General features: G+C 39.6%; 1 protein-coding gene across 1 annotated transcript in view; it reads right to left on the reverse strand.

Annotated features, from left to right (window-relative positions):
* LOC137372387 (titin-like) overlaps window positions 1-19,373 on the reverse strand; it is a 425,393-nt gene that overhangs the window by 210,433 nt on the left and 195,587 nt on the right. The window contains exons 113-125 of the mRNA XM_068036276.1: window positions 19,169-19,367; window positions 16,998-17,072; window positions 16,283-16,366; window positions 13,340-13,423; window positions 12,920-13,093; window positions 11,657-11,737; window positions 9,527-9,610; window positions 6,590-6,670; window positions 5,826-5,909; window positions 4,926-5,009; window positions 3,495-3,572; window positions 2,700-2,783; window positions 582-668 (exon numbers count right to left, since the gene is read on the reverse strand). Coding sequence (XP_067892377.1) covers window positions 582-668; window positions 2,700-2,783; window positions 3,495-3,572; window positions 4,926-5,009; window positions 5,826-5,909; window positions 6,590-6,670; window positions 9,527-9,610; window positions 11,657-11,737; window positions 12,920-13,093; window positions 13,340-13,423; window positions 16,283-16,366; window positions 16,998-17,072; window positions 19,169-19,367 — 1,279 coding nt within the window. The remainder of the gene's footprint in view (window positions 1-581; window positions 669-2,699; window positions 2,784-3,494; window positions 3,573-4,925; window positions 5,010-5,825; window positions 5,910-6,589; window positions 6,671-9,526; window positions 9,611-11,656; window positions 11,738-12,919; window positions 13,094-13,339; window positions 13,424-16,282; window positions 16,367-16,997; window positions 17,073-19,168; window positions 19,368-19,373) is intronic.

A 19,373-nucleotide genomic window follows, 5' to 3' on the forward strand; every position in this document is an offset into this window, starting at 1 on the left:
TTATATCTGTAATGTTAATACAAACAATACAACTGCACATTATCTCCTACTCTCTTTAGCCATGATAGTGTCCTTCACTATAGAATTTGGTACTTAACTTAAATTTCTTAGTTTTTAAAAAAATGAGTAAGAAATCATTTTACGACTAGTTAACCTCCTCTTATGACAGTACAGACAGCACAGATAAACCATAATGTTACCTGTAACAGAACACAAACTCGTAAATGAAATTTGAGATGCAAAATAACATGAAAAACCAGCATCACAAAAATAGTGTAGGTATGATTTACATGAAGACCATGAAAACAAATTCACAAATAAAGGCAAGACAAATTCTAGTAATCTAACAAAAATAAACCAAAATAAGGGTTTTAGCTTTGGTAAATAAGAAGGGGGAGGGGTAGAGGGAGGGCCACCTCCAGGCGCGTATCCATTGTCTCTCGAGATAAGGAGGCCCAAAAAGAAAAAAAAAGAAAGAAATAAGAAGGACATGACAGACAATAACTTATATAATAGTACAGCAAGGAAGCGATAAAATGTAGAAATAAGATTATAGGCAATGTTTCAGTGTGTATTTGTACCTTTTGTTGTGATGACACCCTTTTCTCTTGAAACAGCAACTGGCTTAATGTCTTTTGGTATTTCTGGCTTCTCGGGAATCTCTGGCACTTTAAAGAACATTGTGTTTTAAGATACGGTCAATCCAAGAAATGTACTTCATTGGAGATATTTAGATAATGTGTTAACACTACATGAAACACACATTACAACAAAACTAACTCAAAATGCTATTTCTCTTATAGGAACACACAAACATTAACTGAAAAGGTGAATTATGTGAGAATATACTCTACTGTCACCATACATTTCTCAGTGATTGAGAATATTAAGCATCTCTCTGAACTAAGAGAATATAAATTTGCCAATTTAACTTTCAAAACATTCAATGCCTTGAAAATAATGATTTTTTCCCCAAAAGTAATACACCAGACTTTTTCAAATATAATGATTAAAACGTTATTTATTGTGAGTTGCGACTCATTGCAACATTGCGGGCTGAATTTTACTAGCCCTCCGGCATCGAGGGTCGCGGCGGGGGGGACCCATAAAATTCTTCCGGGAGAGGCCCTCCATGACCCCCGACGCGGGAAGGCCCCACTGCATTTTACTTGTGATGCGAGGCCTCGTGTGCCCCCCCCCACCGCCACAGGGTGGCAGAGCCTTCATCTAAATATGCTAATCATATTACAATTAATGAATAAACGCTTACCTGGTAGCGAAGGCTGTCCCACGCCAATATTTCGGCCATTGGCTGGGGCTCCCACAGGGGCTGAATTTTACAAGCTCGCCGCCGATCTCAGCAGTGAGCTTGAAAGAAGGCGCGACTTGTGCACCGCTGAGCCCCCATGATAATCAGCACGGGGGCTCATTTAAATGGAGGGGGCAGAATGTCCTGTCCCTGGCAATGGCGTCTGGTACCACCACGCAGGTGCCGGTGCCATTTTTAAAGGGCATCAAGCCCACCAGGTAAATTTAAATTTTTAAAGGGACAGGAAATAATTGGAAATAAAATTTTATTTAAACTTTGATTACCCTCTCCCACCCCCCAACTGAGATCTCAATAAATAAAATGACCAATCCCCCCAAAAAACCTCTTTTTAATATTCCGAACTTTCATCCCCCCACCCCCCCCCAACTTCAGCACCTTTGACCCTCAACCTCTTCCCACCAACCCAAGACCAATAGGAATGGTTTTCATCGCTCCACCCCCACCCCCCACACCCCCGCCCTGCAAATTTCACTCATTCTCCCCTCCCCACCAATGTCACGCCTCGGATCTCTGAACCGAGATCTGAAGGCGTGTGAGTTGCGGCCAGCGGCCAGAATATCGGCAGGGGACCGCTATCGCTACCAGGTAAGTGTTTATTCATTAATTTTAATATGATTAGCATATTTCGATGAAGGCTCCGCCATAGTGGCAGTGGTGGGGTGGGGGCCGCATCAAGTCCTCGCCACCATCGGTAAAATGTGGTGAGGCCTTCTCAGCGTCGGGGTCGTGGCAGGCCTCTCCCAGAAGAATTTTCTGGGCCCCGCCGCCATGATCCCCGACGTTGGAGGGCTAGTAAAATTTAGCCCGATGTTTTCCCTTGTGGGGAATCCAAAACTAGGAAACCATAAATATAAGACAGTCCGAAATAAATTCAATAAGGAACTTAAAAGGAGCTTCTTTACTCAGAGAGTGATGAGAATGTAGAACCTGCTATTGTATGGAATAGTTGAGGCTATTAAGATGCTATTAAGCAGAAATTAGATAATTATGAAGTAGAAAGGAATAGGAGGATATGTTCATAAGGTGAGATGAAATAAGTTGGAGGAAGCTCATGTGGAGCATAAACACCGGTATAGACCCATTATGCTGCTTGGCCTGTTTCTGTGCTGTAAAATTGTATGCAATTCTGTGTACATTACAACTACTACAACACACACAGACATAACACATAAACCTATAGCATCACAAGATTGGAGCAGATTCATTGATAATATGACATGGAATCAATGAATTCCATTAGAACAACAAGAAGGACCAGAAACAAAGTTCTGAATAAGAATAATGTGTGCCCAGGAAAAACAAAAACTGTTTTCGTTCTAATGGTGTAAACATGTCGCCGTATTCTAAGAGGATTATTGCATTTTTGTACCTTCTGCTGGTGCAACTTCATCTCTTGTTGGAACAATGGCTGGTTTTTCTTCGAGTTTTATTGGCTTCTTAGGAACCTTTGGCACTTTAAATGACATAATGCTTTTAAGATAAGAATCACTCAAAGAACATACATAAAAACTTGAAGACTTATAAATAAGAAGTCAAGAAAACATGAAACAAATATGGCAGACAATCTAGCTCAAATCAATTTTTTTAATGAATCAGCATAGCACTTTATCAAGAGGAAAATGATCTTTGTGCACTGATAGAATGTACATTTAACTATTTCTTTAACACATTCTATTGTCTTTACAAAAATAAGGCACTCTTGTCCAAAATCTTCCAAATAAAATGATCCAATTCACCTTGCAATAACTCTTCAAAACATATACTTGCTGGTGGCTCTGAATTAACAAGCACTGCCAGAGGGTTTTTACATTAATTGAAAATATGCTCTTAACATGCTAACTGCGGAAATCTTCCACAATATTGTCTGTACAGATTAAAATGTATGAGATCATTTTCCAATTTAATTGTCAGCAAATACATTTTTAAAAAGTCCCTACATGTTAGTTATTACTACATGAACAAAACATACAGATTACTATGTCGTAACAAAACAAACAAACTGACAAATAAATATAGAGATGATCAATTCCATATTCTGAGTAGGGTTTGACAGGGTTTGAGAGATGCCCATGCAAAATAGAATCTGTTTCAATTCAATAATATAAAGATAGTGCCACACTATTTACAAACTGAGTTATCATTAATCATTCTATTGTATTTGTACCTTTAGCTGGAGGGGCTTCCTCTTTTCTTGGAACAGTAACTACTTTAATTTCTTCAGCAGGTGCCTTCTTAGGAACCTCTGGCACGTCAAAGAATATTATTGTTTTATTAGCTCATGTAAACAAGCATAGCCTGAATGATAGTACATTAATTGAAACCAGATAAACCAATCAAACAGATTGAAATAAAAGCGAAATAATGCAGATGCTGGAATTCTGAAATAGAAACAGAAAGTGCTGGAAATACTCAGCAATGCTGGCCGCATCTGTAAAAATGGCAGCCGGCAGGCATGGGCCGCGCACTGCCACACCGCTGCGATCTTGAGCCCGGCGGCTCATTACCATATGTGGGACGTCCGCCCCCTCCCCCCACAATCATATGGCGGGGGCGGCCTTGGCGACACCATGAACGGCGTTAACTGTCTCTGCATAGGCATTGGTGCCATTTTTAAAGGGCTGCCAGCCGTGCTCAGAGAATGCAGAGTTGCTCCTGTTCCCCCCCCCCGCCCAACTACACCAGCAATGCAGAGTGGACCCCTTCTCCCCACAACTGCACTAAGTGCAGAGTTGACCCGTTTCCCCCCAACAAACTGCACAAAGTGCACAGTTCACCCCTTCCACCGCACCCCCCCACCCCCCCAATTACACTAAAATTGCAGAACTCCTCCCTTCCCCACCTCAGTGTCGCCAGCTTTCCGTGGATGGGAAAGTGAAGGTGCATGAGTGCCGCTCTGATCTTCCGGCCCCCACCCTCCCCACCCCCATCACGGAGCCCGATTTCAGGAGATGAACAAAATCCAGCCCAAAGTTTCAGGTCAGTTCTGATGAAAGGTCACCGACTTGGAATGTTAACTCTGTTTCTCTCTCCATCGATGCTAACAGACTTGCTGAGTATTTCCAGCACTTTCTGGTCTCTAACAGATTGAAACACCAGGATGAACATATTCTTTAGAATGAGCAATGCAACTATTAAATTAGACAGCTGGGGTGCATAATTTGTTGCATTTGATCAGTAATTGGTAATAATAGGAATGTTTATGTATTGCTAGACTGGCAACTTTGCTAACATAATTGTATACAAAGAAAAGCTGTCTTTACAAATTACTTTAATTATTTTCAACTTTACAAATTAGTTTAAATATGTTCAAACATACTTCCCAATTAATTCATCCAAGTGACTGTGGAATCACCAGTTAAAACAAATTCTCAGATTGGGTAAAATTAAATAGCACTCACAGCTATACAAATTCAAGTGTTTGAAATCAGATTGCCATTTAGTTATCGCTGTGCTATAAATTAATTTTAAACCCTTGTTTTGTTTCAATTTCAAAAAAGACTTTCTGACAAAAAACACGTACACAAAAGATAATGGCAAAAAATCATACAAATATAACATACAACGTTTAACACTGGTTTGTGTATTTATTTTATACCTTTGTCTGGAATGACTGCCTCTTTTCTTGGAAGAGGGAATGGTTTCACTTCTTCAGCCAGAGGCTTCTTAGGAACCTTTGGCACTTTAAAGAACATTGATGCATTAACAGCAAATTTACTCAATAAAACGTACATAATTCTACAGGTTTTTAAACAATAGACAACATAAAACATATATGATAAGCGATACGAATATAGGATTTCATTTCCATTTGCAAATGCATGATTTTTAAATTAGAAAGAGAATTTTTGTACGAACATATGCACTATTGAGGCAACTGAACATCAGCTGGTGATAAAGATGTTTTGTATTGATATAATTGGACATGGTATCCGCTGTGCATAGTTAAAAAGATCTGTACTAAACTGTCAGCAGTTTATAAATTTTTCTCTAACTTCATACACAGAGAAGCATATGCTTCAATAATATTTTAGTTAACAAGGTAAAACTAAAGGATGCATTACAGGCTCATAAATTAGATATATCTATTATCCAAAAATGTAATTTTAATTTTTCAAAATAAATGCTGTAAGTTGCCTTTTATCATTAATCTTAAAAAAAGTAAAATTGTTCTAATGAATTAGCGTTCAGTTCAAATGTTAAATATTTGCATTTATGCAGAAACTAAGTTTAAATTTCCTTTTGAGTCATTCAAAATCTTTTCCCTACATGGTTGATAGATAACACAAAGCATGAACATACACCACTTTAACAGAACATCATACTGTATAAAAACAGAAAGACAGACTAAATCTAGAGAACAAGCAGCACCAAAGCAAGCCTGCGGTTCAAGAGATGACCATGAAAATCAGAAATTGCTTTCATTATAATGGAACCAACATGTCGTCATGTCATAGAAGAATAAATTGTGTACAAAACGTCCTGTGTATATTTCTACCTCTAGCTGGAGTAATCTCTTCTTTTTCTGTAATAGTGTCTGGTTTCACTTCTTCAACAACTGGCTTCTTACGAATCTCTGGTACTTTAAAGGACAATATTAAGATCAGATTCTTTCAAGAATGTATAATATATGACAATGAAGGAACGTAAAAACAATTTAAGACACGAAACATGTGACAGATGAACTAACACAAGACATCTCCTCAAATCAAAAAACAATTATTTTATCAAAATTACTGTCATTTGTGTATTACTGTCCATCAATTAAACAGTATCTGGCAGCAATTGGTTTGTTGACAGAATATATTTGCCACCATCATAATAAGAAACATTTAGCTCAATTATAATTAAAGCCAAGCTTTCACCTTATTTATTTTTCTCAAAATAAGTCATCCAAATTAGCAGGATATAATAACATATTAAAATTCATATTTATTCCTTTCTTATGTTTCAGTTCAGTAAAGATCTGAATGTTCAAGATCATAGGACAAAGCCCACATTACACAAATATTTCATATCTGTTAGAACTACTGTTTATGACAAATTCACATGGATTTTAAACATGAACCATGATGCAACAGTACTGTAGCAGATTAACACATATTAACAAATATGAAGACGACAATTTTCCTTTAAAAAATAAGAGGCACCGAAAGAAAACATGTTTTATAACTTATCAGAAGACAATGAAGGATAACAATGATCATAACTGAAGACAGGATACAATATTATACAAGACGATTAGAAAAAAGCTTTTTATACCTTTAGTTGGTATAATATCTTTTTTTGGAACTGTAACTGGTTTAACTTCTTCAGGAATGGTCTTCTTAATGAATTCTGGCACTTGAAAGAACATTATCAATTTAAGATAAAATTCATTCAAAAATATACACATAATTAAGATAACACTTAAACAGATCACATGGAACTTGCAAGAGACAAATTAAGACAACATGAGATGTATAAGATACAGAAATGAAATACACTATGTTTCCTAATAACACAATTATTCAATTAATGAGGTTTGTGTGTATGTGAAAAATAAAAGCACATATTTAGAGCTCATGGCCAAATGGTGAAATAGGTTAGATACAGTTTTTTGATCTTTGACACCTGGGTTGAAATCCAGGCCTGAATTTTACTAGTGTGCTGCAAACCGCAACAGTGCACTTTGATCTCGGCGGTCTGCCCGCGCGGGGCGGCCATCGCTGAGACCCCATGATATTTCATGCGGGGGCTCATTTAAATGGAGGGGACAGAGTGGCAGCCCTTGATGACGTAGATGGGGCAGCCGCTCCATCCCCAGCAACAGTATATGGCGTCCAGCACCACTGCGCAGTCGTGGCGCCATTTTTAAAGGGTTTCAAGCCCTTAGAAGAAATTTAAATTTTTAAAGGCACAGTGTTTAATACTGTCATTAAAAAAATAAATTAAAGCTGGAGGCCCTTTCCCACCTCCCCACAATATTTGTTTTTGGGCCTATCACTCCAAAATTAAAATTAACTTTATTCTCAACCCGAATTCCCACCGCCCCCCCCCCCCCACAACCTTGTTACCTTTGCCCTTCAAACCCTTCCCACCATTCCCACAGCCAATACAAAGTGTTTTCCCCGCTCCCCACCCACCCGCCCTGATAATTTCACTCCTCCCCCCACCCCACCAGTGTCATGCCTTGGAACTTTGAAAGGAATTCCAAAGGCATGGGTGTTCCGGCTGGCGGCCGGAATATCAGTGTGGGACGGCTACTGGGACAAGGTCAGTTTATTTGCATTAATTTCAATTCATTTTAATATTAAAATGAAGGCCCCGCCACTCGCCACACCGAGGCCTCGCTGAAACAGGTAAAATTTAGCGGGCCTTCTTGGCGTCGGGGTAATAGCGGGTCTCTCCCAGAAGTATTTTCTGCCCCCACCCCCGCCACAAACCCTGCATCAGAGGGCGAGTAAAATTCAGCCCCCAGTGCAGACTAATAGGATGTTCCTAGCTGTAAAGGCTATATGTGAAATGAACTGAAAAAGTCTAATGTGGTTCATAATGCATATGGGCCCAAAGCATAAAAATGCCTCTAATTTGGCAGTAAATTGTCGATTTCAATTCAGACTGGATTGTTCGTGTAAGAAATGGAAGGTGCTTACCTGAGGTTATGGCTAAGAAGCATTATTGGGGAGTGTACAAGGATTTGACTATCTGACTCAATTGCTTATAAGTCACTATCCTGCACTGTATTTTTTAGTTGGTTACTTCTAATTTGTGTACCTTTGAATGAATATTTTTACTAAGCTGACTGCTGTGCTGTCATTTATAGTACAACATACTTAGATCTGGATCTTTAGATTTCATTCTTTTCCTTCTGCAGGACCGATAATTACACAATTGTTTTCAATTCACTCCTCTGCTAAATCTTTATCATGTCAGATTCAAATGTTTAAATATATTAGCAACCTTTAGATTAGTAAACTGTAATAACGAAATAATTTACAATAAAATTATGTGCTTTTTTTGAAAAAAGCATGATAGTCTTTACAAACTAAATAAGTTTTTCATTAACAATTAATTTTATTAACATTTCTCCAAATGTAATGGTACAATTCAGCCTATAATCACTGATAAATTATTTATATTTCTAGTAGTTTGAATTAAACAGGATGAACCTCTGTATATTGCAAAAGTGAGTATTCAATATCAAGTACCCATTTAATTGTTAACCTGTTATCACATAAAAATTACTGGGCTGAATTTTACCAGCCCCTCGACGCTGTGGGTTGCATCGGGGGGCCTGTAAAATTCTGCAAGGAGAGACCCACCTCGACCCACGACGTCGAGAAGGGCCCGCCGCAGATTACTAGTGGTGGGGGGACCTCGGTGCGGGCCCCCACCACTTGGCAGCAGGGCCTGCATCTAAATATTTAAATGAACATCAATAAGATGCAAATGACCTTATCTGCTGGCGGTGGCCGTCCCAGGCTGATTGCAACTTGCGCGCCTTGGAACTCCATACGGAGTTCCCAGGTGAGAAACCAGTGGGGCTGGGGGAGGAATAAAATTTTCAGGACGGGAGCGGTGGAGGAGCAGGAAAACGTATGCTTATTGGTTGTGGGGATGGTGGGAAGAAGCTGAAGGGCAAAAGTGGAGAGGTTGGGGGGGGTGGGGGGTGGGAGTTCGTGCTCACAGTAAAATACATTACAAACATAACAGACGGTATACATACCATTGTGGGGGTTAAGAAAGGGCCTGCAAGTTTTAATTTTTTATTTGAAATAAAAATGTTTCCTACAATGCTTTAAATATTTCCTGAACAGCTTGGGGCCCTTTAAAAATGGTGCCTGTGCAGTGGCACCGGACTCCACTGCTGGGGATGCAGCAGACACTCCCTCTACGTCATCGGGGACAGCCGCTCCACCCCCTCCATTTAAATCAGCCTCCGCATGTACGGAGGCACTCCAGTGTCAGAAGGCCACTACTTTCAGAGCCCATTTTTCCTGCATTTTAGAATATCTGTTAGAACACCATGACAATATGACAGAACACCACAATTTAATTTAAACCAAGAAGACAAACACTGTTTTTAAGCGTCGGCAGCAAAAGCAGGGTCTCAGATTTACGTGATGACCATACAAAGTAGAAATAATTTCTACCTTAATGGAAAGAATAGGTTGCTTCCTATATAAGGATAAATTTGACACCTTCTTGTTTTAATACCTGGAGTTGAAATGACCTCTTCTTTTCTTGTGATGGTAATTGGTTTCACTTCTTCAGCAATTGGTTTCTTAGAGATCTCCGGAACTTGAAAGATTATTATTATTTTTACCATCAGAACTCAACAAAGAACATTTACATTGCTTTAAAGATATTTAAAACAATAGATAACATGAAACATACATAATAAAAGTAACCAACATACATGAGATGCTAAACAGATTGTTTTAACAAGCATTCTCTTCCTATTGGTTCATATATTCATTTAAATAGCATTTATATTGAATATCTCTATAAAGTGAAGGTCTATGATCAATTTCACATTCATTTGATACACTGCCATAAAAGTATTCAGGTATTTTCAACATGTATAGCTACTGCTATGACAGTATGAACAATAAAGAAAAGTTCAAAGGTATTGGCTCAAACCTTCCTGGAAAAATGGTGAGCTCATAACGTACACTTAGTATGCAAGTTCAGACGATAAAGAGACATGATGCAAGTTACAAATCACCGTAACTTGCTGGTATTTTTATGCTGCTCCGCTATTTGCCTTGCACAACTGCATCTTGGACTCAACAGCCTTTATATTTTTAAGAACTTACTGGAATTTGCACATTAAACTCGAATTAAGCTTGGCACAGAATGTTAAGGCTGGTACCTAACAGCATTAAGTACCCTCTTAATGATATGATGATTGTTAATGCAATATCAATCAACCTCTCCAGATCAGAAAGGGAACAATTTAAACTGCTGAATCTCATTCCAGTATGTAGTAAATTCTTCTGAGAGATTTTTTTTATATTTTGAAATATTTTTCCTACTTTTCTGCCTCTTGTATCTCTCTCTTAATCCAATCGTTCTTTCCCTCTATTTGGGCTGGATTTTTCCCGCTCGTTGCTTCAAAAACGTCGGGGCGCACATGTGAGATGTTCTCCACTGAGCCGTCGCGATATTTAGTGCGGCGGTTCATTTACATGGCCAGGGCGGTCCACCCGCCCCCGATGACGTGTAGGGGGCGGGCGCTCCAACCCCGGCAACGGCGTCCAGCACTACTGCACAGGCGCCGGCGCCATTTTTAAAGGGCTTCCAGCCCTTCAGTTTAATTTAAACTTTTAAAGTTAAAGGAAAGATAAAATTAAAGTGCAAAGTTGGATAAAAGTTTCAATCCCCTCTCCCACCCCCCAATGACTAAACAATTTATTAATTGCCCTCACCCCCCAAAAAATTACCTAGCGATCCAGAATATCCCCCCCAAAGTTTATAACCTTTTACCTTCAACCCCTACCACCTCCCCTCCACCAATCGCAATGGTTTTCCCCGCACCCGCCCCCCCACCGTCCTTAAAACTTACTTACTCCCCCCTCCCAACCAGTGTGCTGCCTCGGATATCCGAACGGAGATCCGAAGGCGTGGGAGTTCCAGCAACTGGCTGGAATATCGCAGTGGGATGGCCGGCACAACTAGGTAAATATTTATTCATTAGTTTTAATAGATTAACATATTTTAATGATGTTCCTGTTGCTGAGCAGTAGGGGTGCTGCCACAAGGCCTTGACGCCACTGGTAATATGGGGTGGGACCTTCCCGGTGTCGAACCCGTGGCGAGCCTCACCCGGAGGTAATTTCTGGGCCCCCCACCACCACAACCCCCAATGTCGGGGGTGCTGATAAAATTCAGCCTTTTATTTGTCTTTCAGACCTGATTTGATTCTAATTCACCCTCCTCCTCCCTTGTTTCTGTTTCTTTTTCATTCCTTAAGTATCATTGGTTATGGAGATAGACTATGGTTCCTGTTCACTAAAGTCCCAGATGTCCTATTACCCTCACCATGATGTTATCAGCTTGCATTTCCAGCTACTTACAGAACAAAAAATTTTTGAGCTGAAGGGTGCAGGAAAAAAATCTAACTAATGTTGCATGCCACAAGTCGCCCCAGCAACTCCAGCAAGCTTTGGGTCAATATATGAGGTTGCAACAGAGTAACCGAACAGCATAAGGAAACAAACATGGAGAATAAATGTAGCATTTAAATAAGAAGCAGGATCTGAAAATGGCCATAATGGTGAGAATAAGAGGCGACATGATATATGAAGAATGTTGATATAAAATCTTCTGTGTATTCATTTTTACCTTTAGCTGGAACAGTCTCTTCTCTTGGCACAGTAATGATTTGAACTTCCTCAGGAATTGTTTTCTTGGGGATCTCTGGCACTTTGAAAAAATTTAAGCAACAAATTATGACATGAAACACACAGCGAACAATGCTGACTTAAAAAGTGACATTTTCTCTTGCAATGACAAATAATAAACACTAAATTACCCAAGATAACTTTTGCATGTTTACTATATCAATCCCTATGAGGTGGACCAAGAAAACGCTTGGTGAGACAAGGACAGATATGAAGGGATAAATTAATTATTTACAGTGGGCTGGATTTTATGGGGCCCCTGAGGTGGGGGCAACCGTAGAACCGCGACAGGAGGGGATGGCGGAGGGCTGGAGATTTTATCGGGGACGGGATAGGCTGGCGATGGTCATCCAGCTCGGAGGTCAATTGAAGCCCTTAAGTGGCCTATTAACTGCCACTTAAGGGCCTCTTCCCGCCGCCACTGGGATCTAACCCAGATCCACATGAGGAGGGCACTTTGGAAAACAAGGCGCACTCTTTGCAGGCTTGGGGGTGTCCCTCCTCTGTGGGCAATCTGTGGCCCACAAAGGACCTCCACCAGAAAAACCTCCACCTCCATGGAACCCCTCCATCTGAATTTCATGTCCACCCTCCCATCCCTTCTTGCTGGGGCCTTCCGGACTGGCCCCTGTGATCCTGCCTCACTTACCTGAGGTCTGGGGTTCGAGTGCTGGGCCTGGGTCTAAGGCTTCTGCAGTAATGGCAATAGCCATCACTCCCGGTGATGCTGCCAAAACTGCTGAGCTGCCGGCCCCATCTTTCAAGGGATGGACATCCCGGCACCGGAAACTTTACCTCCAAAACAATGGAGGATCGCGCCGGGGGGTGAGCGTGAAAAGGCCGAGGTGGGGTTTCCCCCGCCTGTTCAGTCTGACGCTGGGAACCCCGCTGCCTCCACAAGATTCTGACCAATATATGGGGAAGCGACAAATAAGCTAGCTTGTTAGCATCTTAACTATCTTTTATTCTATCTTTTTTTTATGTATAAACTTGTCTAAATACACTATTCTTTTACAAGCCTAACATTAAACGTAGCGCTTTTTCCTAAATACCTTTTGTGGAAAAATAGCCAAAAAGTCCTGAAATGTGACAGGGAGCAGTGTTAAAATAACATTACTGGTAATAATAGAGATCCAATTGCATTGATACAATAATATTAAAATAATTCTTTACTATCTTTATAAATTAAACAATTTCATTTCACTGTGTTGGTAATTTTTCAAATCAAATGATTCATGTTCCAATATAATAATTGTTTTTAAAATTGCTTTGATTAGTGGACCTACTTTCAAATAGGTGATATTAACTTCTGCGTACATCCAAATGTTCAATATAACATTTCTATCCAAGCATTGTAATAAAATTTTAATGCTAGTTTCTTAAATCAAAGAGCATGAATAACATAAATGACAAAAATATGTGTGCTATAACTTCACTACATTGACAGAATAGTACAAATCCATTAATAAATACAGAAAGAGAAATTACCCTGGTCTAAACCTGAAAAAAGTTTTGATTCAGACTGAAGTGGCAAGCATGAGAAACATTTTCATTGTAATTGAAACAGCAAAATGCTACATTATGTAAAGATAATGTTGGTTAAGGATCTTGAGTAATCATGTACCTTTTGCTGGAGCAACCTTGTCTTTTCTTGGTACAATAGTTTGTTTTACTTCTTCGACAATTGGCTTCTTAGCAACTTCTGGCACTTAAAAAACAAAAACATGGTTTAAAGAAAAAGTATGTCACTGTCTGATTTATCATTCAAGCCAAGGATCAGACAGGTAATGAAAGTGCATTTTGATAGCTGCTTAACTCAACTACTGAAGATATTGGAGTTGATTTTGATCTCTCATCTGGAGGTGTGTGTAGTGAAAGCCATAGCCATTAGGACAAGTTAGTGGGGGAACCCATCCCAATTTCCAGAACATCCTTAATTTGCATGAATGAGTCATGTGCTAGCATGGAATGCACTCACCAAAGGCAGTTGTTTGATTTGAAGGTGAGAAATCAAGTGCTGCTGCAGGTTATAAAGATGCTGGCAAAATGCCAGCATTGTTGTAAATTAATAATCTGGATAAGGAATATCTTCATCCAGCAAATAAAATTTTAGGAGCCAAAGTGCATTTTTGGTGACCAAAGCAGGGAAATAACACTGTGGACCTGCAAGATGTCTAGGGACAAGAAGAGTTTCAGCACGGCCTGGAGTTTTTCAGATACAGCTGTGATGGGGCTGGTGGTAGACATTCAAAAGAGAAAAGAAGTCATCTCCTCCTTTCATGGTTGGTGGGTGCTAAGGTAAATTGATGGATGGGCATGGTAAGAAGTGGTACAACATGTGAATGCACTAAGCATTATCACTCGGGCCTGACTGCAACGCAGAAGTAAATTTAATGGTCTCACCTCGATTGCCAAAGTAAGACTCCACTTCACATCATATATTTTCTGCACAGTCCTGCAGAACTCTTTCTTTACCTCAGCACAAACAATCCTTCCCTTCTCCACTTGCCATAGCTGTCCATAAGTCAGCAGGGAAGACTTAACTTCACCTCTTTTCTGCAACACTCACACTCTCAAAATCTGCAACTGCCCTCACAACTATTTCTCCTTCTTGGCCACATTTACTTGGCAGTCTCCCAACACAGTGGGGGCCATGCCAACACTGGTAAAATGCCAGCATTGTTGTAAAATGGCCATTAATTGTCCAGTTAATTTAATTAACTGGCTGCTCACCTCCAGTTGACGGGCACCGAGCTACTGCCATTCCCGCTTCTGGGATTATCCCATGGCAGCAGCAAGATGTCAGGCTTCCCTCCCAACACCTTCCACCATCATTTTATGAGCCATCCCATCTCCCAGTCCATCTCCAGAGGGCTGGTAAAATTCATCCCTGTGTCTTTCTGATCAGTACAACTCAATCCTATTTATTCACTGAACCATTTGGGGGGGTCACCATTTTATTTGAAATTGGCTCCAAGAATTTTATTTGCTGGAGGAAGATATTCCTCATCCAGATTATTAATTTTGACAACACATGCTACTGATGTAGAAATAAAAATAACTCTTGTGGGAGAAAATAAACACTCAAATTAAACTGCATACAAAATTATTGGGCTGAATTTTTATAGCTCACCGCCAATCAAAACCAGCGTGGCACACCCGCGAGTTGTGCACTGCGAAACTTTGTGCGGCAGCTCATTAACATGGAGGGAGCGAAATGCACCCCCCCCGATGGGCACTCTGTCCCCAGCAATGGCATCCAGGTGCCATTTCTAAAGTGCTTCAAGCCCTTACAAGTCATTTAAATTTTCAAAGTATATTGCAAGTTGCATTGAAATTTAAACATTCAATGAAAGATCGAAGCCCCTCTCCCACTCCCCCAATGACCAAACAAGTTATTTATTTCCCTCTCCCCTCCCCCGAAAAAACTTTTTTGTTGGTCCCGAACTTTAATAGCTTTGACCTTCAACCCCTTCCCTCCATCCCCTCAGCCAATAGTAACAGTTTTCCCCACTCCCCCCCAGCCCCCCACCCTGAAAAATTCACTCCTCCAACCTCATGTTCTGCCTCTGATCTCTGAACGGAGATCTGAAGGCGTGGGACTTCCGGAAACCAATTGGAATATCAGTATGGGACAGCCATTGCAGAAAGATAAGCAATTATTCAGTGATTTAAATTTATTATAGTGTCCGATCAATCGGGGTTTGATTGTATCAGACTGTCCACTATCTGTGTTCACTGTTTGATTACTTAAGCCTCCGAGTGGCGCTGCAGAGCAGAAGTGAAACTAAAACAGACTGCGAGAAGCTTACACTGCTCTGATTGTACTGAAATTCTGTAAGAACTTATAAGTTAATGTTTTGTAAATAAACCAGTTGGTTATTTAACACAAGTGTGATATCTGCATTGCTCCGAGTTAAATCAGATATTACAAACTAAACTCAGTAACCCAGCATTAACATAACAACCGCCACAAGGCCTCACCGCCACCAGTAAAATGGGGCGGGGCCTTCACAGAAGGATTTTCCGGGCCCCCCTCCACGACCTCCGACGTAGGGGGGCTGGTAAAATTCAGCCCATTATTTGCTTTCTTTCAATAACTGACAAATATTTGACATATCCGAAAATCTTGCTCTGGCAATTTCACAATTTGAATAGTGAACCATAGGAACTTAAAAAAAAACCCTGAATTATTTTCTAAATTGGTGTTATAACAAATCAGATACAATCAACCCTCCACTGATTCAAATGTTCCAGATCAAATCCCTGTTTATTATATTAAAGCAAAAAAAACCTAAGTGCTACAAAAAAAACATGAACAATACACAAACGAGACATGTAAGTTATTACCCTACATCACAACAGAATAAAACAAAACATAACATACAATCAGCAATAAATATGAAGAACATAAATGCCACCATAAGCATCATCAAGAACAACACTCTGATTAGAACTTATGAAATGATCATGAAGAAAAGCCATGCTTACATTCTGCTCTGATGAATTTTATATTGAATTATATATGAATGAAGTTTGTATGAAATCCTTTACGGTAATATTATACCTTCTAATGGAGAAACCTCTTTTTTTCTTGAAATAATAATTGGTTTCGCTTCTTCAACAACTGTTTTTTTAGGAATCTCTGGCACTTTAAAAGAACATTTTTTTAAAAGACTAGAATAATTAAAGAAAATATACAGGATGTATCTTAACACCAAACAGGACAACACATGACAATTTCTCTTGCAACAATAACATAACTGTAAAGCTGCACCAACTATTGCTACTTTTGTAAGTAATGCACTGCCATTTGGAACTTGAGTAACTAGAATTAATGGGATATTTTACTTCCATGTAATATATTTGTTAAAATATAATACCAAAGGCTCTTTACTCTTTTTGCTAACAAATTGAATGTTTTACTGAGTATCATTATTCATGTTTTCCATGATCAGAATTTCATCAGTGGCAAAAATACATTTCTAGTTTTGCAAAAAAATGGCTTCACTCCAATTTAATCTATGCATTATCAAAATATTAAGGAATACTAATGCTATCACAATATTCATAATCTATATATATATATGCAACTGAGAACAACAATCACAACATTGTAACACATTCACGACAGAGTAATTTTTGCACAATAAGCAGTCAGAACAGTTCCATAGTTGATTTGAGAGATTATCACAAAAACAAAACATTGCCATCTTAATGGCAACACGAAGCAACCATGCAACATGTGAAAATAATTGTATAAAATCTTGTCATTTTTATACCTTTTACTGGAATGATTTCTTTCCTTTGAACAGGAACTGGTTCTTTAGCAAGAGGTTTCACAGCAACTTCTGGCACTTTAAAAAATATTTTTTACATTCAGCAAAAGCTTATCAAAACCAAAAATGAAATTTATTCAATCACCTAATGAAGATCACACAAAGCAGACAATGAAAATATTAGCATTCGAATTGTATTTTCCTTTGCAGCACGTAACTCATATATCTCATCTACATCAACAGCAAAAGTGTAAATGACAGGATAGCTCCTTGCCCTTTCTCCCACTCTGACCTTTCTGTCCTTGGCCTGCTGTAGGGTTAAAATGAAGCTGAACGCAAGCTCGAGGAACAGCACCTCATGTTTTGATTGGCACTTTACAGCCTTCCAGACTCAATACTGAATACAATAATTTTAGATTGTAACCTCTGCCCTTATTTTTTTTTCTTTTTTTTTTGCTTGTTCTTTTCTCCCTCTCTTTCTTTATTCCTTTACTTTGTGTTCAGATGGCTGCTATCTTGCCACTCATATCTCATCCAGACACATCTTTTCTTGTCTCATTACCACTCCCTTTGGCTTTATACTATGAAACCTTTTGTCATCTAATCTGTCCTGCCCTCCACCCTATCACAGACCTTCCCTTTTCTTCTTCTTATCCCCTCCCCCTTTCACTTGCAAAAAAACTGTTGCATTTCTAACTTTTGACAGTTCTGATGAAAGACCTGAAACATTAACTCTGTTTTTCCTCCATAGATGCTACCTGACCTGCTGAGTATTTCCAGCATTTTCTGTTCTTGTTTCAGATTTCCAGCAGTATTTTTCTTTTGTATCTCATTTTCATGCTGCTCCTCAATGACAGGATTTGATAACACATGAGTGCTGATGAGACACAGCTCTGCTTCACCACCACATTTTTCAACCCCTCTGCGCCATCTGATTTGTCATGCCACTTGTCCAACATCTAGTATTGGCTGAGCAGCAATTTCCTCTAATTAAATATTGGGAAGGCGCAATCGTGTTCAGCTCTGGCCACATTTTGTCCCCTAGCCACTGATTCCATCCCCCTCCCTGGACACTGTCTGAGGTTGAACCTGATTGTTCACATCCTTGCCATCGTAGTTCACCTTGAGCTGAGATTCTGACCCCATATCTTATCATCAAGATTGTCTAATTGCACCTTCATAATATTGTTCTTCTCCACCCCTGCCTCGGCTCATCCATCAATTTGTCATCTGCAGACTCGACTATTCCAATAGGCTCCTGGCTGACCTCCCATCTTCCGCCCTCCATAAATTTCAGCTCATATAAAACTCGGCTGCGCATGTCTGAAGTCGCACCAAATCCCATTCACCTATCATACCAGTGCTTGTTGATTTATATTGGCTCCCGGTCCAGCAACTCCTTGAATATAAAATCTGCATCCTTGGGTTAAAATCCCTTTATGGCCTTGCCTCTCACTATTTCTATAAACTTCTCCAGCTCTACAACCCTCCAAATACTCCACTTTCCTCCGATTCTGGAATCTTGTCCTTCCCAATTTTTTTGGCCTTACCACTGGCAGCTATACCTTTGGCCGAATAGGCCCTGAGTTCTGGAATTCTCTCCCTCAACCTCTCCGTTACCTGCTCCTCTTTTAAGATGCACCTTAAAACCTACCTCACCTGCCCTAATATCTCTGTCTCAGCTTGGTATCAAATTTTGTTTGATAATACTCCTATAAAGCACTTTGGAATGTTTTATTATGTTAAAGGCACTATATAAATGCAAAATGATATAAATGTTGTTATATCACGATAACAATTACTTATCCACACAATTTTGCATCAGTGAAGAAGTGGCAGTTAAGATAAGTGGATTTCCTAAATTAAGGTTTTTCAGACAATTTTAAAAATCTATACTAGTTTTAAAATTAGACTATTTTTCTACTAGTAAAGAATGTCAATGGAATTGTGCTTTCATTAAGACCAACACTGCCTCAATTTAGGATAAACTCAGACAGGAAACCAGTCCCCTGAATTACATTTTTCTAAAAGGAAAAATTTGGTGCCATTAACAATTAGCGGATAACTCAAGATTACAACCAAGACTGGTTGGTTGAAAGGAAGTGGCACTGAGTGTGCAGATAGGTCATTAACAATGACAAAAATCTGACATTATCACTTGCTCAGGGTGGTACGTGAACGACTAACAATGGCTTGCAGTGAACCAGAAGTCCAGCCTGAAAGGCAGGAGGATTTAAAGATGCACAATTTTGATTTTCCAAACACTTGCTTTAAGCCCAGCCACAGGAGCTTAGTTCTAGACTTGTTGCATTGAGTGTAAGGTGCTGTTAGCAGCCAGCAAGTTAGAGGAATAAGAAGTAGCATAATGAATTCCTGCAT

Source organism: Heterodontus francisci, chromosome 7, assembly GCF_036365525.1.
Source record: "Heterodontus francisci isolate sHetFra1 chromosome 7, sHetFra1.hap1, whole genome shotgun sequence".
Taxonomy (NCBI): Eukaryota; Metazoa; Chordata; class Chondrichthyes; order Heterodontiformes; family Heterodontidae; genus Heterodontus; species Heterodontus francisci.